General features: G+C 40.6%; 1 protein-coding gene across 1 annotated transcript in view; it reads right to left on the minus strand.

The window, feature by feature from the left end:
* Positions 1-11,768, minus strand: part of DAPL1 (death associated protein like 1) — a 20,980-nt gene extending 9,212 nt beyond the window's left edge. Inside the window, exons 1-2 of the mRNA XM_032753390.2 lie at positions 11,655-11,768; positions 2,448-2,535 (exon numbers count right to left, since the gene is read on the minus strand). Coding sequence (XP_032609281.1) covers positions 2,448-2,535; positions 11,655-11,712 — 146 coding nt within the window. The 5' untranslated portion in view covers positions 11,713-11,768. The remainder of the gene's footprint in view (positions 1-2,447; positions 2,536-11,654) is intronic.
* Positions 11,769-16,439: the final 4,671 nt, after the last annotated feature.

Consider the following 16,439-nt stretch of genomic DNA (forward strand, 5'->3'; position numbering starts at 1 on the left):
CTTGTTGCCCAAGCTGGAGTGCAACGGTGTGATCTCGGCTCACTGCGACCTCCACCTCCTGGGTTCAAGTGATTCTCCTGCCTCAGCCTCCCGAGTAGCTGGGATTACAGGCATGCGCCACCATGCCTGGCTAATTTTTTGTATTTTTAGTAGAAACGGGGTTTCACCATGTTGGCCAGGCTGGTCTCGAACTCCTGACCTCAGGTGATCCACTCGCCTCAGCCTTCCAAAGTGCTGGGATTACAGGCGTGAGCCACTGTGCCCGGCCATTTTTTTTTTTTAACTTTTTATTGAAATATGATATACATACAGAAACATGCACATACTATAACCATATAGATTGAATAAAATTGAAATCACTAGTCAAACCAGCTGCCCCTAAGGATAACTGCTATCCTGATTTATAGCCCCAAAGACTAGTTTTGACTGTTTTTGTGCTTCATAAAATGAACCATCTGCAGCTCGTACTCTTTTGCATCTGGCTTCTTTCTCTCAGGCCAAGTTATTTTGTAGGAGAGTTTCAATCAGGGCCAAATCTACAGTACAATGTCTTGAAGAAACTCTGCACTTGGCATATATTTTTTTCTGGATGGTTTGTGTTGGTTTGTAGAACCTATTAGGAAGTGGACATGGATTGATGATGTTTGGAAAATTCTGGTCTAGAGCATATTTTTAAAAAGCTATTCTCTAAGATGACATAAAAAGGAGTGTTCATCCATGAAAACAAGGCTTTCCTATCCTGTGCACATGCCCTGCTAGGAGATGTAAATAGCAGAGGGGGATATATGTGGAGCTAATGATACTTAAGCCTAGCGTCTCCTGCCACAAGGGCTCCTCCCAAGGCCCCGGGAGGGGCCCTACCCATTTCATATTCGTCATTTTTGGTAATTTTTCTTTTAAAATGGCCCTGAAAGTCCATAAGATTCAAGCTCCACATAACCTGTTTCTGTCCCTGGTACTTAGGGCAAGAGCTATCTTTTGCTGTTTAAGTTCTGTAAAAGTCCAATTCCTGTCATTTAACGACTATTAGAAAACAATTGAGTTTTTAAAGAAGATTCCAATCACCATCTTATTACTCTCTAGCCAACTCCCCTGCCTGCATTGTTCAGTGGATGTTAGAATTAATAGTAAGTCCCATTTTTCGGAGATGCAGAGAAATGAATGACCTGTCCTTTGGCTGTCCACTAGTCATTTCCAAGATAAGACGCTTTAGTTCCTGAGCCCCTGGCTCAGGCAGGTTAACTAACGTCACAATAAACAGGGCGCATGCTTGAGTCAGGTTTTAGATACAGAATGAATAGGTCTCAAAGTTAATCAGCTTGCAATTCATTCGCAGTCTGACATCATTTACAGAATGCATTCACTATTCTAGGAACTGTCCTAGATGCTGGGTCGGAAGATAAATAACATGTGACCTCCACTCTTGAGGACGTACAGCTTCCCTTTTGTCATGTGATGGTTAGTTTCTGATATCAGAAATAACAAATGACTTGCTGCTAATGGGGCGAATCAGTATTTCATTCTAAAGTGGAGGGAGGCAAATCCTCAAAAAATGTCTTCCCAGAAATTAGGAAGCAACCTTCAAAAGTGATTTAAAAATAATTTTATAGAAAAGAGTCAAAGAAGTGCCACAGTCTATTTCCATTCTCTTTCTGAGATGGTTTAACTCTTACGGAGGTGCCTGGAGCATCCTCTACTCAGATCCTTTTGAATTACTCATCAACTGAGCTGTGGAAACCATTTCAAAATAATAGTCTCTGAAGCACTCCTCAGAAAGAACCAGTTCTGCGTGTTTCTTGTTTTTTGAAATGCTCTGGTTTTCCTTACCCAAGGCCTAGAGTGGTTGGGCCATTTGCGTACCTGATCCAGCCCACAGCTCTCTGCTGAGTTCTGAGAATAGCGCAGGCGTCAAGGTTATGGTGGAAGGAGCAGGGGGGAGGCTGCTCGGTACCTACGTGCCTTCCGGCTATGCCAAATACAGTGGCCATTACTTTCTAAATAATTCAGTGATGGATTTAAAACAAAAAAGACATTTATTTTTAATTCAGGACATTTACTTCAGCAGAAAGCATATTATGAAAACAGAGCCAGCCTAGGAATAATATTTTAAATGCTGATCTGAAAATAGGATAAAAGGATGAGCGTCAGGTTTGGATGCATTTAGGACCGTGCCTATTAAGTGCAAGGCCGCTGGGCTGGATGCAGACAGGAGGAGAATGGGTGGGGGTCATGATGGGAGCCCTCTCAGAGGGAGCCCTCCAGAGGGTAGCCACCTACCTTTCCCCACCCCTCACCTTAAGTCACCACGGATCACACCCTCCCCCTCCCGCCCCCTTCTCTGGCTGCCTCCAAAGGCATAGGGAGCCTTAGTTTGTCCTAAAATAACTCCTGGAGGCAGAGTCATTCAAAACTCATCAAGGTGATGCAGAAAAATTAACAGTCCCTACCTTGTTTTCTCGAATCCTGTTTTTTTGGTATGTCTCTCCAAGACGCCAATTTCTTGTTTTTTGGAAATTCTCATTCCTCCAGCTTTTACTACAAACAGATAAAAATCAGCATGGAAGTTAGAACAGTGAGAGAAGGCTTGCCTTGTTATTAAAGGTATGACTTTAGATTTGAAAATAATTTTTGAACTTATTTTTTAAAGATCTAAACTTTTGTATAAAACAACACAATTAAAAAAATATATTTTATTGGCAAACCAGGTGTGGGTGGAGGAAGGGCTGAGAGCTACTTGTTTATGCTCAGAGAAGTGGAACCAAGGCTGAAAAAGCAGAAGGTTACACCTTAGATTTAGGGAGGAGAATAACAACAACAACTCCCTTAGGCATTTCACTGAAAAACATTTTTTCTTATTATCAAACCAATTACATTCCCCACAATAGCAACCGACAATTACAATGTGACCCTCTGTTTTCCCACCAGATTAAAGTTGTGCGTGGCTTGCATTTTTTTTTCCAACCAAAGCTTTCAAAAGCCAGATTCTGAGAGATGAGCCAAAAGTCAGGGCACACAGTGATAAAAGGCATTTAATTCAACAGAGATAGTTCTGATTCTACCAGATACCCACCTTCCATCCAGACCCCAAAATTCCGGTGTTGGCCAAGCTCAGATGTTCTAATGAGTAATTAAACTGCATTAATAATCCTGCCATTCAAGTGATCAATTAGTGTTAATTAGGCTACAGACGACCTAACAGCAAGCAGTTCGAGTGTTTAACAATGTCAGATGAAATCAACTTTGGAAAAGGAACAACCCATTTCAGATAGCAAGTCAAAGCAAATGCTTTTTTTCTGTTCCCAGGAAATTTGCACTTCTAAAATCTGACAAGCTCAAATGAGAAAAAGCTAAACGGACATTGATTTGTTTGAGCCTGTTAATTCTTTTTATGAAAATGCCAGATTGGTGATTTTCTAAAACTGTGGTCCAATAAAGTGAAAAATAAAGAAAACGTATTCTATTTCTCTGTGCCCTTGTGAACTGACTTCATCATTGTTCTTTACAATTATTACTTAATTTATTGTCTTGGTTCTGTTATCTGCATAAGGCCCAAAATTCAAAAGCCATAAAAAGGTCTGCAGTCTCCCTCCTACCATTATTTTCCAACTTCCTAGATTATCTCCCAAGATACTGCTAACGTTATAAGCTTCTTGTGTCTTCGTCCACAGTTATTCTACACATACACTCAGGTTTTATGTTTTATAAAATGGTAGCCTAAGGTACACATTGCTCTACATCTTGTTTATTTTCTTCACTTAATCACATATTTTAGAGGAAGTTCCAAATCTATATTTACATCTACATCTATATCTCTATATATCGTTTGTGTGTTTTTCTTTTTAACATCTGCTTTAACATTTTATTGTATGAACATCCTGTGTTTACTTAACCAGTTCCCTTATGTTGGACATTTCATGTGTTTCTAATTTACTGCTATCACAAACAACGCTGCAATGAATATCCTTTTCTTACCAGAAAGAGGTGTCTTGATCCAGACTCCAAAAAAGGGTTCTTGGAGCTTGCACAGGAAGAAATTCAAGGCGAGTCACAGAGCTCAGTGAAACAAGCAAGTTTATTAGAAACGACTCCATTACAGAGTAGGGTGTCCTCAGAAAGTGAGTGCACAAACACACTGTTTTTCAGTTTTTCTTATATAGGGATCTTGTCTGTGTAAAGACTAAACTGTGACTACATGCAGGTGAGCAGACAACATGACAAGATTTATTATTCTACTGATGTAAAGAAAACCATCCTTGATGTTTTGGTGTGTGAGTGCATCAACGCATAACTGTTACTGTCTTGAAAGCATTATCGTTATGGGTATTGGCACATCTGGCTTTTCTGTGGTTGTAAGAGTTTGTTCTTGCAGGCATTACCAAGCTGCTTCCTCACTGTAAACATCTTAGCACCATGGGGTTGTGACTAGCAAGGAATGTGCCTCGCTCATTCTAAGATGGAGGTGGTTTCAAATGATGTCACTCTGGCTCTTTTAGGCTCTTGCTCTCCTAACAGTTTTAGATACATAATTTTGCACAAATACAAGCATACCTGTGGGGGAAATTCCTAAAAGTGATCTTGTTAGTTCTCAAGAGTATGCGTGTTTGGAATTTTGTTCAATCTTGCCAAATTGCCCTTAGCGGAGGTTGCACCAGTTTAGAATCTCACCAGCCACGATGACAGTGGTCGTTCCTCCATACCCCTGTTAACAATGCGAGCTACAAAGTGTTTGGTTTTGTCAGCCAGTAAGTTACAAAATAGATAAAGGTATCTCACTGTTTTAATTTTCATTTCTCATGTTTTATTAAAGGTTGAGCTTGGTTCTGTTTTAGAAGCCATTTGCATTTCCCTTTCTGTAAGCTGTTCAAATCTTTTGTCCTTTTCAATTGGATTGCTAGTCTTTTTCCTATCTTTTTCTTTTTGATTTATAGGAGCTCTTTTTTCATGAGATACATTGCAAATATAAAATATTATATTGTACCAGTTACTGCTTTTTGACTTTATTGATAATGTTTTTGCCAGTCAGAAATTTGCTGTTTTCATGTGACCCTGTCAATCTCTTATGCGTTTTGTATCACCAAGACCTGATGTTTTACTATTCAACCATTCCTGCATTCATGGAATAAACTCCATTTGGTCATTTGAATTACCAAGTTTAAAAAATATTGATTTTTATATATAAGCCTCAGAAAATGCTATCTTTATACATTATCTGCTTTAAATTATATATATATATATACACATCCTTTACATATATAAATTCTTTATACACACATATAGCATACAAAGTAATCAGCAACAAACATGAAATCATATGGAAACATTTCTGAATAGCCATGGAATACAGGTGAAATAAATCAAAGGATGGGCTTTTTCCCAAAGAATGTTTGAGGCGTGTGTGCCTCTGTATGGGAGATGGTGTCTGCTCATAGCACTGTTATTTAATGCTAAGAAGAATCAAATAAGAGCTCCGGGGCCTTTGATACACCTCCCAACAGTATTTTTCATTCTCCTTATGACAAGTGCCTTTCATATATGGTGTGCTGTGATTATTTTCTTGTTAGTGTTCCTTTTGCTTTCCCTGATGCTATTATTCCTACACATTTTCTTCTACCTGGATTGGTTATTATCACCAACTATAGAAGCAAAATTGTTTTAGTTAAAGATGAGAAGACCTGGCTGGGCGTGATGGCTCACACCTGTAATCCCAGCACTTTGGGAGGCCAAGGCAGGTGGATCACCTGAGGTCAGGAGTTTGAGACCAGCCTGACCAATAGGGCAAAATCCCATCTCTACTAAAAATACAAAAATTAGCCAGGTGTGGTGGCGATTGCCTGTAGTCCCAGCCACTATTTGGGAGGCTGAGACAGAAGAATTGCTTGAACCTGGGAGGCAGAGGTTGCAGTGAGCTGAGATCGCACCACTGCACTCCGGCCTGGGTGACAGAGTGAGATTCTGTCTAAAAAAAAAAAAAAGAAAAGAAAAGAAAAGAAAAGAAGACCTTCGGAATGTTGAGTTCTGTACCACTCATTTGGAAGGACGTTGACAGTCTGGGAATCTTCAGAGGAGAGTGACCAGAGTGAGGGCAGGCATGCTACATGAGGAACTAGGGAATCTAGTAAGATAACTCCTGAAGAAGCAAAGACTCAAGAGAGCTTAGGGAGCCATCCTCAAAGATCTGAAGGGCTGTCATAGGGCAGAGGAGCAGTTTACTGGCGAGGAAATGTTATATAGGGTTGGACAACTCTATTCCTCCTAAGCTCTGTGACTGTGAGTAGGACACTTAAAATTGCTCTCAGACTGTCTCCACATCCTTCAATCGGGAATAATACTGACTATTGCTGTCAGAAAATAGAGATGACATAAGAACCTGGTGCATGGTAGGCACTTACTAATTACTAATTATTATATTTATTTTATGTGGTTCCAGAGGTGAGAACGAAGACCAAAGACTAAGAGTTCCAGAAAGGTACAATCTGGCTACTTGTAACAGCTTGTGTTATTCAACATGAAATAGATTGCCTAATACGATAATGAGTTTTTTGTACCTCAGTGTATTAAAGTGAAGGAAAGAAGTTCTTTTGTCATGAATACCTTAGGAGAACTTTGGGGAATTCAGTGGAAGTTGAACTAGATTGTGTTTATTATAAAGTCCTTATTATAATTTCAACTCTTTTCATCTACCTCTAAAAAAAAAAATCCATCACTTCTTTCCCTTTGGAAAGAACATAAGGCACTTAACAAAGAAATAAATGCCAAAATAAAATTTTTTTTTTTTTGAGACAGAGTCTCACTCTGTCACCAGGCTGGGGTGCCGTGGAGCGATCTCGGCTCACTGCAACCTCTGCCTCCCGAGTTCAAGTGATTCTCCTGCCTCAGCCTCCCGAGTAGCTGGGACTACAGGCGCCCACCACCACACCCAGCTAAACCATAAACGTGGGAGTTCCTCATCCTTAGGAACAATAAGATAGACATTTTGGGGGGAAGAAGAAAAAATCCTCCCCATAAGATTCCTACTTCCATCCAGCAATCTTTAAATCCTCTCTGTCACAGGGCTGTGGGCTCTAAGTCAGCAATTTAGGAAGCATAAGGGAAACACACATTGGATTTCCAGAACACAGTTCTTGTACCAAACTTGCTCTGGTAGCTGATCTTACTCGGTCATCTATGTACAGTAGAAAGAAGCGGAAGATAATATCCCTAGATTACAGATGGATGCACTGTTATAGATTCGGGCTCTCACTACATTGGGGTGACTGAACCAGGTAGAGTGAGTTTGTGGAAGGGTCATCTTAAAATCTCTGCTGGGAACACTGATCACAATGATCTCCTGGGGTCTAGACAAGCCATTATTTACAATGCAACACAATCAGGTTCTTGCTCATTTTGCTTATACTAGATACCTCTGACTCAAGAGACCTTTTCAAAGTTTCACTGAATCCAAATCAATCCATTTAAGTTTGTAATCCTTTATGTAACTCCACGTTTGGGACTATCCTGCCTTTTGAACCTTTGCATAAAGATCAATTGGAATTGGGCAAAGTAAAATATGAACTGATTTAACATTTTAACAGAATTTTGAGTACAAATACGTAAATTAAGACTTTCAGTCCTTTCAATAATGAAGATGAACTAGAGATAGACAATGTAAAAAAGGGAGATGCTCTTTTAGATAATTTCACTAGAAAACCTAAATTTAAGTGGGGAAAATGAAGCTTTGCTTTCCCATCTCTGCATGAGAATTACCCTCTTGTGACTGCTTTTGTGGTTTATAAATTTTAAAAATACATAATTTAGTTTAGAATTCTAAATAATAATTTTCCAGCTAAGATTTTCCAATCTTTTTCACAGTTTTTGGTAGAGAGAAGTGAAGATAAACATAAGCCTGCAAAAAAAATTAGGCTTTTTCCTTCACAAATCCATGGACAATGTATGTGAAAAAGCTGAAAGGCACAAAGGTTTGTGCAAACCCTGCCTTGTGAATGAGAACACCTATTTGAAGGTTTAATGAAAAGTTTAGATGTTTGCAAAATGCTTACTTTGCATTCACGGTTAATTTATCAGGAAATTTTAGGCTGCCAATCAAGACCCCCAAAACCCTCATCAAGAGAAGGTTGTGGAGCAAACAGAAAAGGCTTTAGAATAAGAGGGCTTTGGCATGAAGTCAGCCTCATTTTCCAATTCCAGCTCCACTTCCCACTAGCTGTGTGGCTTTCGGCAAGTCCCTCAATCTCACTGAGTCTTCGTTTGCTCTTCCGTGAAACGTCACCCATCTGCAGGGCTGTTGCCACGTCTAGACGTCTCTTTGCTGTGCTAGGTGCAGTCAGCATGGAGCGAATGGCAGCTGTTCTTGCAGTCCTAAAATCCCTGTCCCCTGGGGCAGGAGGAGGCGAATCTCACAGCCTCTCTCTTCTAACTTCATGGTTCTGTCCTGTTCCAATGCCCCCAAGTTGACTTGAGCAGATGTAATTGAGAGACTCAAGCCTTCGGAGTGTGTGAGGGTTTTCAAATGACTGTGGTCCATATGCAGTTTATGGCTGTCCCCCATTTTCTGCATTAGTTTTACAATTGGGCATACCCTCCCTCCAAGTTCCTTCTCTCTTTAATGAGTCAGAAAACATATTCTCTTTAGGGATTCAGTGGCAACACTTCTAATAGCTCTGATTCATTTGGCTTAGACCCAATTAAAAAGTGCAGGAAATATAGAAAAAAATCATGAATCACTGCTCTTCTTTCTATTCATCATATATCTGGCTTCCTGGGATCACCTTCTACTCACACATTTCTGGTGCTGCTGTTCATATAATGGGGTTCTTCTGAAAGTGAGAGTGAGACAAATCAAGAAAGCAGAAAATTCCAAGCTCTGCTTACTGGAGCCCAGGCCACCTTGTGTTTTATGTAGTCTCATTTCACAGCATAAATGTATAACCAGGGCTATCAGAGGTGCAATATATTATATTAATATACATTAAAGTGAAACCACTGACCACTCCATAGACAGGTAGGAAAGAGATGCAGCTGGCTGACTTCTTTTTTTTTTTTTGAGACAGAGTCTCGCTCTGTCACCCAGGCTGGAGTTCAGTGGCGCAATCTCGGCTCACTGCAAGCTCCGCCTCCCGGGTTCACGCCATTCTCCTGCCTCAGCCTCTCCGAGTAGCTGGGACTACAGGCGCCCGCCACGACGCCCGGCTAATTTTTTATATTTTTTAGTAGAGACGGGGTTTCACCGTGGTCTCGATCTCCTGACCTCGTGATTCGCCGCAGCTGGCTGACTTCTAAGTGATTTTGTTTTTTTTTTTTTTTAGACAGAGTCTCGCTCTTGTTGCCCAGGCTGGAGTGCACTGGCGTGATCTCGGCTCACTGCAACCTCCACCTCCCGGATTCAAGCGATTCTCCTGCCTCAGCCTCCCAAGTAGCTGGGATTACAGGCATGTGCCACCACGCCTGGCTAATTTTTGTATTTTCAGTAGAGATGGGGTTTCACCATGTTGGCTAGGCTGGTCTTGAACTCCTGACTTCAGGTTATCCACCCTCCTCGGCCTCCCAAAGTGCTGGGATTACAGGTGTGAGCTACTGTGCCTAGCTGAGTGATTTCATTTTTAACTGTGATGGGACAGGCACATATTTTTTCCATTGCAGTTTCTTTCTGTTCCGACTACTGCAGTAGTGTCTAATGCTGCTCCAGCATCAAGATGTCTTGAAATTGGGGAGGATAATTTCTTTTGATAGTGTTCTACCGTGCCTGCATTTTAAGGGGGCTAACATTCAGGTGCCAGGTACTTTACAGAGGTGATCTCTTTTAATCATTACAACAAACTTACTAGATAGATGTTATTTATTGCATCCTGTTTCAGAGATGAGGAAACTCAGGCTTGAAGATGTGAAATGAAGTCGAGGTTCAAACCCAGGTCTGTCTGATTCCAAAGGCTATGTATGTCCCACCCTCCCCACCGAATCATATCTTCTTCCCACTTTTAGGGATCTGTATTTTGTTTATAAAAATCAAGTGAAAAATTAATAGAATTTTGGCACTTGTTTTTGTTCCATAAATAAAATTTTGCACCACCACAAACAGATTCAGACTTAAAATTAGTGGCAAGACATGCTGAAGGATGACAATTCTTTGTTCCCTTGTGCTCAGTGGGGAGGCAAAAGTCTGCCTTCATCTCCATTCTAATTATCCAAAACCTCTTATCTGTAGTGTCACAGTTCATAATAATTAATTGTCATGCCAGAGGCATTGTGACATGCTTGATGGAGTCATGGTGTGCTATGTACACAGAGTAATTAGCAATCATTAGTGGTGGGGACAGAAAGTTCCCGGTGGTTTCATTCGAACTTTCATTTGGTTAAGTTTATGTCTATGTTCTTTGTGCATAAATGTAGTTTAGCAAAACAGGTTTCAGCTTAGCCATTTTATGAAGGGTTGGAGTGGAAATGACATAGTGAGAATGGAGTTCTTTTTTCTTTTGTCTTTGTCTATGTAAGGAGCCTCTCTTCCAATGATTTGCGTATATACTTCCTGACTATTAGCTAGCATCATTAACTTTAAATATAGGTAATGTTAAATATTGCTAAATTTGATTACAAATATAAAATATCAGTAATCTACCAGAGGAGATCAGAGCAAGATGTCTAGAGCTGGAAACTCAGAATGAGTAGTAAAATCTGGACTCTTTTTGGCTAGGCTACCCACCGGAAAGCCACCAAAACAATGTTACATTTTGACTCTCTGTGAAGACGATACCTGCCATCACCCTCTGCAGCAGATTGTTGAAATAACCTTGGCCTAGAGGTGCCAGAGAATTAGACAGTAAATATGTTTTGTAAATGGAGAAAGGCAAGAACAAAGTAGTCAAGGTTTTGAGGTCTTTCTTCAGTAAAAAAGAAGGAAGGCAGTTGGAAGAATATAAAACTGACTAAAAATAGGCCTGTACACCTCAGCCAATCTATATGAACATATGGTTAAGTACAATAAAACTAATTTCCATATTCCAGAGAGTCAATATAGATAGCATAAATTTTAAAAAAAGACAACTATGGATGCTTTGCAAACACCTTGATAGCTACTTTTCCCAGTCAGCCTCCTCAAGTCCTGTGTCTTTATTTAAAAGTACTTCTCAGCTCGTTGACAGGTAAACTACATCCCCAAAGCCTGAGGAGGGAGAAAGAAATGTGATTGTTGTCCTCTGTGCAGAAGCTGCTTTGCCTGGGTAGGAAGTCACATGATGCACAAGCATCTTGGGGAGACTGAGTCTTACAGCTGGAACCTCTAAAGAGAAAGGTTTCCATGGTAGCAAATCATCTTCCTGGTGTAGATGTGTCACTGCTAATCTACAGCCAGGGCCCCATGAAAGGAACGCTGCCTCAAGGGAGGAAATGTGCAACCTTTCTACCTTTGCCTTTCCACAAGCCCCAAATCCATACACTCCCATAGGTAATTAGGTTTTAACTCACCGGGGGTCTGACAAATCCCCAGGTGGCTTTACATACAAGCTAAGAAGGATCAAAGACATAGGAGGAAGTCAGGCTGCATGGAGTTAAAGTCATACTGGGTAGGCAGAGAAGCTTCGGTCTGTTGGGGTGCTCCGTGGAAGGCATTGGTGGAAGAGGGGAGCAGCAACAGCCTGCAGGACTGAGGGCAGGTGGCAGCCTACCTGCAGGAGGATGTCCCCCTTTCCGAGGGGAGAGCAGGTCTTGCACTTCATTTGCCATAGTGCGTGCCAATGCCAGTGCCAGTGCTGGTGCTCTGGAGGCCGAATGCCAGCTGTGGCTGCCCCACCACCGCACCGGCTTTATAAAGGCAGGGGGCAGGGCCCCTTAAGGGCATTGCTGAGCAGCAACAGGGCTTGTCATCCAGCTCTCTGGGAAACCTGCATCTCCTTGGCAAGTTTTCTCTTAGAAGAAGACTTTCTTCTTCCCTTCATCTGGGAAGGCAAGGTAGATGTCTACAGGAGACAGGATATTCTTATTTTTTTTCTCAGGAGGAAAGGGAGAGAATGGAGTTCAGTGGAATTCTTTTTCTCTCCAACTGTTGCTCCCTCAAGTGTGTATAGTGCACCTGCAATGTAACAGGCTTTTGTCATATTCTGGCATGACAAGGGGGGCAAGACAAGCTCTTAGCTTCAGGACATCTGTAGTCTTTCTAAAGAGACAGGTATAGAGCAAAGTCCCATGCCTCTGTCCCAGTTTTTGCGATTATAAGCATTTATACTAAGAAAATAATTGGAAATGTATACAGAGATTTCTGTGCAAGGATGGCAATCATATGCTTCTTTTCTTTTTAAAATATTGATGGGAGTCAATGTAAACATCTCCAAATACAGAGGGATAGTTAAGATGAATCAAGATCTCGCTGTGAGAGCATACTTTACAATCATGTTTTCAAATAATATTTAATGATGTAGAAATATTAACGACAAGATGGTGAAAAAGTAGACAAGAAACCAATCAATGCCAATTTTGTTAAAAAAGGAAAAATACAAGTTTAAGCTTAGATATTATTGTAATTCCAGTGCCAATAAAAGTTTAGCATGTGGGCCGGGCGTGGTGGCTCATGCCTGTAATCCCAGCTCTCAGGGAGGCAAGAGGCAGGAGGATAGCTTGAGCCCAGGAGTTCAAGACCTGTCTGGGCAATATAGCGAGACCCCGTTCTCCAGAAAAAGGAAAAAAAAAAAAAAGACACACACACACACAAAAAGCGTAACTCCCCTCAAAAGTTTAGCATGTGGCAGATACTTATAAATATTTCTTTGTTCTTCAGTACAGTTAAAAAACAACTTGAAGAGCAGTTGTCTGCTCTTCAAAAAACCCTGTTAAGAAAATAAAAACAAGCTACAAACTGGGAGAAAATATCTGTAAAATATATTTCTGATGAAGCACCAACATTTAGAATATATAAATAATTCTTACAACTCAATAATAAGAAAGCAGACAGCCCAATTAAAAATGGGCAAAAGATTCAAACAAAACATTACAAAGTAAAGATATTGATAGCACATAATCACATAAAAAGATGCTCGACATCATTAGTCATTAGGGAAATGCGAATTAAAGCCACAATAAAATACCACTACATATGTATTAGGATGGCCCAAGATAAAAAAAAAAAGGAAAATACAAAATGCTGGTGAAGACGCAGAGCAACTGAAACTCTCATACATTGCTGGGGGAAACGCAAAAGAGCAAAGGTGTTTTGGAAGTCAGTTTGACAGTTTCTTATAAAATTCAACATAGTTACTATATATGACTTACAATCCAATTGCTAGGAATTTTCCCAAGAGTGATGCAAACATATGTACACACAAAACCCTATGTGCAAATGTTTATAACAGCTCTATCAGGATTGCCAAAAGTTAGAAACAACTCCAAAGTTCAACTGTAGAATGGGTAAACAGATTGTGATGTATCCATATCATAGAATATAACTCAGCAATAAAAAGGGAAACATGGATGAACCTCAAAAGCATCATGCTAAATGAAAGAAACCAGACTAAAAAAAGCTACTTCCTATATAATTCCATGTACATGACATTCTTGAACAGTTGAAATCCTAGGAACAGAAATTGGATCAGTGATTGCTGGAGATGAGTTGGGGAGAGTGGATTAATTACAAAGGTGAGGAGGTGACTTTTTGAGGGTGATGGAAATAATTTGTATTTTGATTGTAGTGGTTGTTACATTCATCATACGTCATACACACATCACCTTAAAATGATGAATTTTGCCGTATGCAAAATATGCCTCAGCAAAAGACAAAAAATCTGTTTGTAAATAAATGGATGTAAATACTCCAAAATGTTAAGAGTGGCATTCTGTAGGTGGTAGTATTACTTGTGGATTTTTAAATCTTCTTTCAGTATTCTGTATTACTTTTAAATAAACAAAAACTAATAAAAGTGGTTTTTTTTGAGGGAAAAGTATGCTAAAGTGTTGTCACAAAGGTTGGTACATCTTTGGGAGCAAAGATGAAACATTCATATCATCTAACAGATATTTTGTGAGTGGCCTTTCCTGCAGGGCCCTGTACTAGGAGCTGGGGTTCAGAGATGAGAAAACCTCATTCTTGCTTTTAGCGATTTCGTATTCTCATGGGAATATGGACATGATGAGAAGGCTAACAGAATTCCTTCTATGATTGACAAGGTTTATTGTGGCATTATTCCTCAGAAATTTCTGAGAAGATGGAAATGTTTGTATCTGCTCTGCCCAGTGTGGTAGCCACAAGCCACACATTCATCTGAGCACTTGAAATGTGGCTGGTGCAACTGAAAAACTGAATTTTTAATTTATTTAAAATTAAATAGTTTTAATTAATAGAAATAGGAATAGCTACATTTGGCATGTGACTCTGGTATTGGACAGCATAGGTATGTAGCATAAAGCCTAGATGTGTGACTATTTGGTACCAGATTTTATTGGTTATCTTCTATATCTGTAAGCTGCGAAAGTGCAAAAGGCAAGAAGGAAATCAAAGGGCAACCACCCCTTAGGAGAGCCTGCACCTAGGACAGCCTACGTGATGTGGAGGAATGAGTGGTTGAACCAGAATATAATGCATGCCCAAGCAGAGAAGGCTTCTTTGGGACAAATACTCGATTTATCCATGAAGTAATGTTAAACAGGATTTCTTTTCACATCATTCGCATGTAAAGCCTTCAGTTCAAAGATGTACGTTGTGACCCTCCCCAGGGGGATTTAGTAGACAGCATCCACAGTGCATTTTTTCATCATGAAAACCTTCATTCTCATGGCCCTAAAAAAAACCCTTAGAGGGCCAGGATTTGTGGTGCACGCCTATAATCCCAGCACTTTGGGCAGCTGAGGCCAGTCTATTGCTTGAGCCCAGAAGTTAAGAGACCAGCCTCCTGGGCAACATGGAGAAACTCCATCTCTACAAAAAATATAATACAAAAATTAGCCAGGAGTGGTGGCACACGCTTCTGGTTCCAGCTACTTGGGAGGCTAGGATGGGAAGATTGCTTGAGCCCAGGAGGTCAAGGCTGCAGTGAGCCAAGATCATGCCTCTGCATTCCAGCCTGAGCGATAGACTGAGACCCTGCCTCAAAAACAAAAACCAACAAACAAAAACCCCCTAGAATTTGTGTTCTTGGCTTGGTGGGGTGTTGTGCACCTGGAGTCCCAGCTACTTGGGAAGCTGAGGTGGGAGGATTGCTTGAGCCCAGGAATTCAACGGCAACATAGCAAGGCCTATCTCAAAATAAATAAATAAATAAGAGAGAGAGAAAGGAAGGAAGGAAGAGAGAGAGAGAAAGAAAGAAAGAAGAAAGAAGGAAAGAAAGGAAGGAAGGAAGGAAAGAAAGAAAGAAAGAAAGAAAGAAAGAAAGAAAAGAAAGAAAGGAAAGAATTTGTGCTCTTGAAATCCAAGTTGGAAAATTCTGATCTAAGGTAATGGGAGTGGTGGTATCCACGGGGTGATGGTAAAAGGTAAGGGGCAAAAGCGAAAATGAGGCCAGTGTGGCCTCCTCTGGCCTCCGCCCAGCACAGCCTTCCTGCCCTGCCACTCTTTCTGCTTCCACTGGAGGAGGCCCAGGGTCCCAACTCTGTCTCCCTCTGTGCGTGCTTAGGAGCACAGGGCAGCCCCAAAGTGGGGTGGGGTCTTCCCTTGCTTTGTCTTTATGTTAGTCATGAAAAGCCCAGGCCTGTTTTTTACACTGTGAGGTAAGTGGAGCCCAAGTGATTTACTCTGGGGCCATACTGGAGCTTCCATCAGGGTGAAAGTCTCATGGCAGGAAGACAACATGTTATTACTCTTTAAATGGACTTATAAAGCTCACTTTAAAAATGGCATTAGTCTAGTTAACTGCAACAAGAGAGCAGTTCATGCTAGGACCAAAGGGTTTGAAATTGTGCTTTGTAATGCAAAAAGCCCTAGTAAAATGGATTCTCACTACGTTGCGGTTGCCAGAGAGCTTTCTGTCTTAACATGAAAGGATGCTATAACATTAATCATATTTTAAAATCATACAACACTTTCATCGTAGTATTGCACTTTCTTCTTTTAATTTGTATGTGGGAGACATTACCTTCCTTATGCACCTGTATATTTGCAGGGTGTATCTAATTTTTATATTTTCTTTTTTCTCTTAACATTAGTTACATGCTGTACCTAATGCTAAGTTCTGAAAGTATGAGAAATCTATGTTAGAAATCAGGGCCAAGAAAGCTAACTGGGAGGGTGGTAACTCTTATGTGGTGGGGTGGTGTCTTAATTTGTTTTCTGTTGCTTATAACAGAATACCTGAAACTTGGTAATTTATAAAAATAAGCAGCTGGGCACGGTGGCTCATGCCTGTAATCCCAGTACTTTGGGAGGTCAAGGCTGGAGGATTGCTTGAGTCTGGTAGTTTGAGACCAGCCTGTGCAATGTGACAAAACCCTATCTCTACAAAACATGCAAAAATTTAGCCAGGTGTGGTGGC

The sequence above is a fragment of the Hylobates moloch genome, unplaced genomic scaffold, assembly GCF_009828535.3.
Source record: "Hylobates moloch isolate HMO894 unplaced genomic scaffold, HMol_V3 SCAFFOLD_1, whole genome shotgun sequence".
NCBI lineage: Eukaryota > Metazoa > Chordata > Mammalia > Primates > Hylobatidae > Hylobates > Hylobates moloch.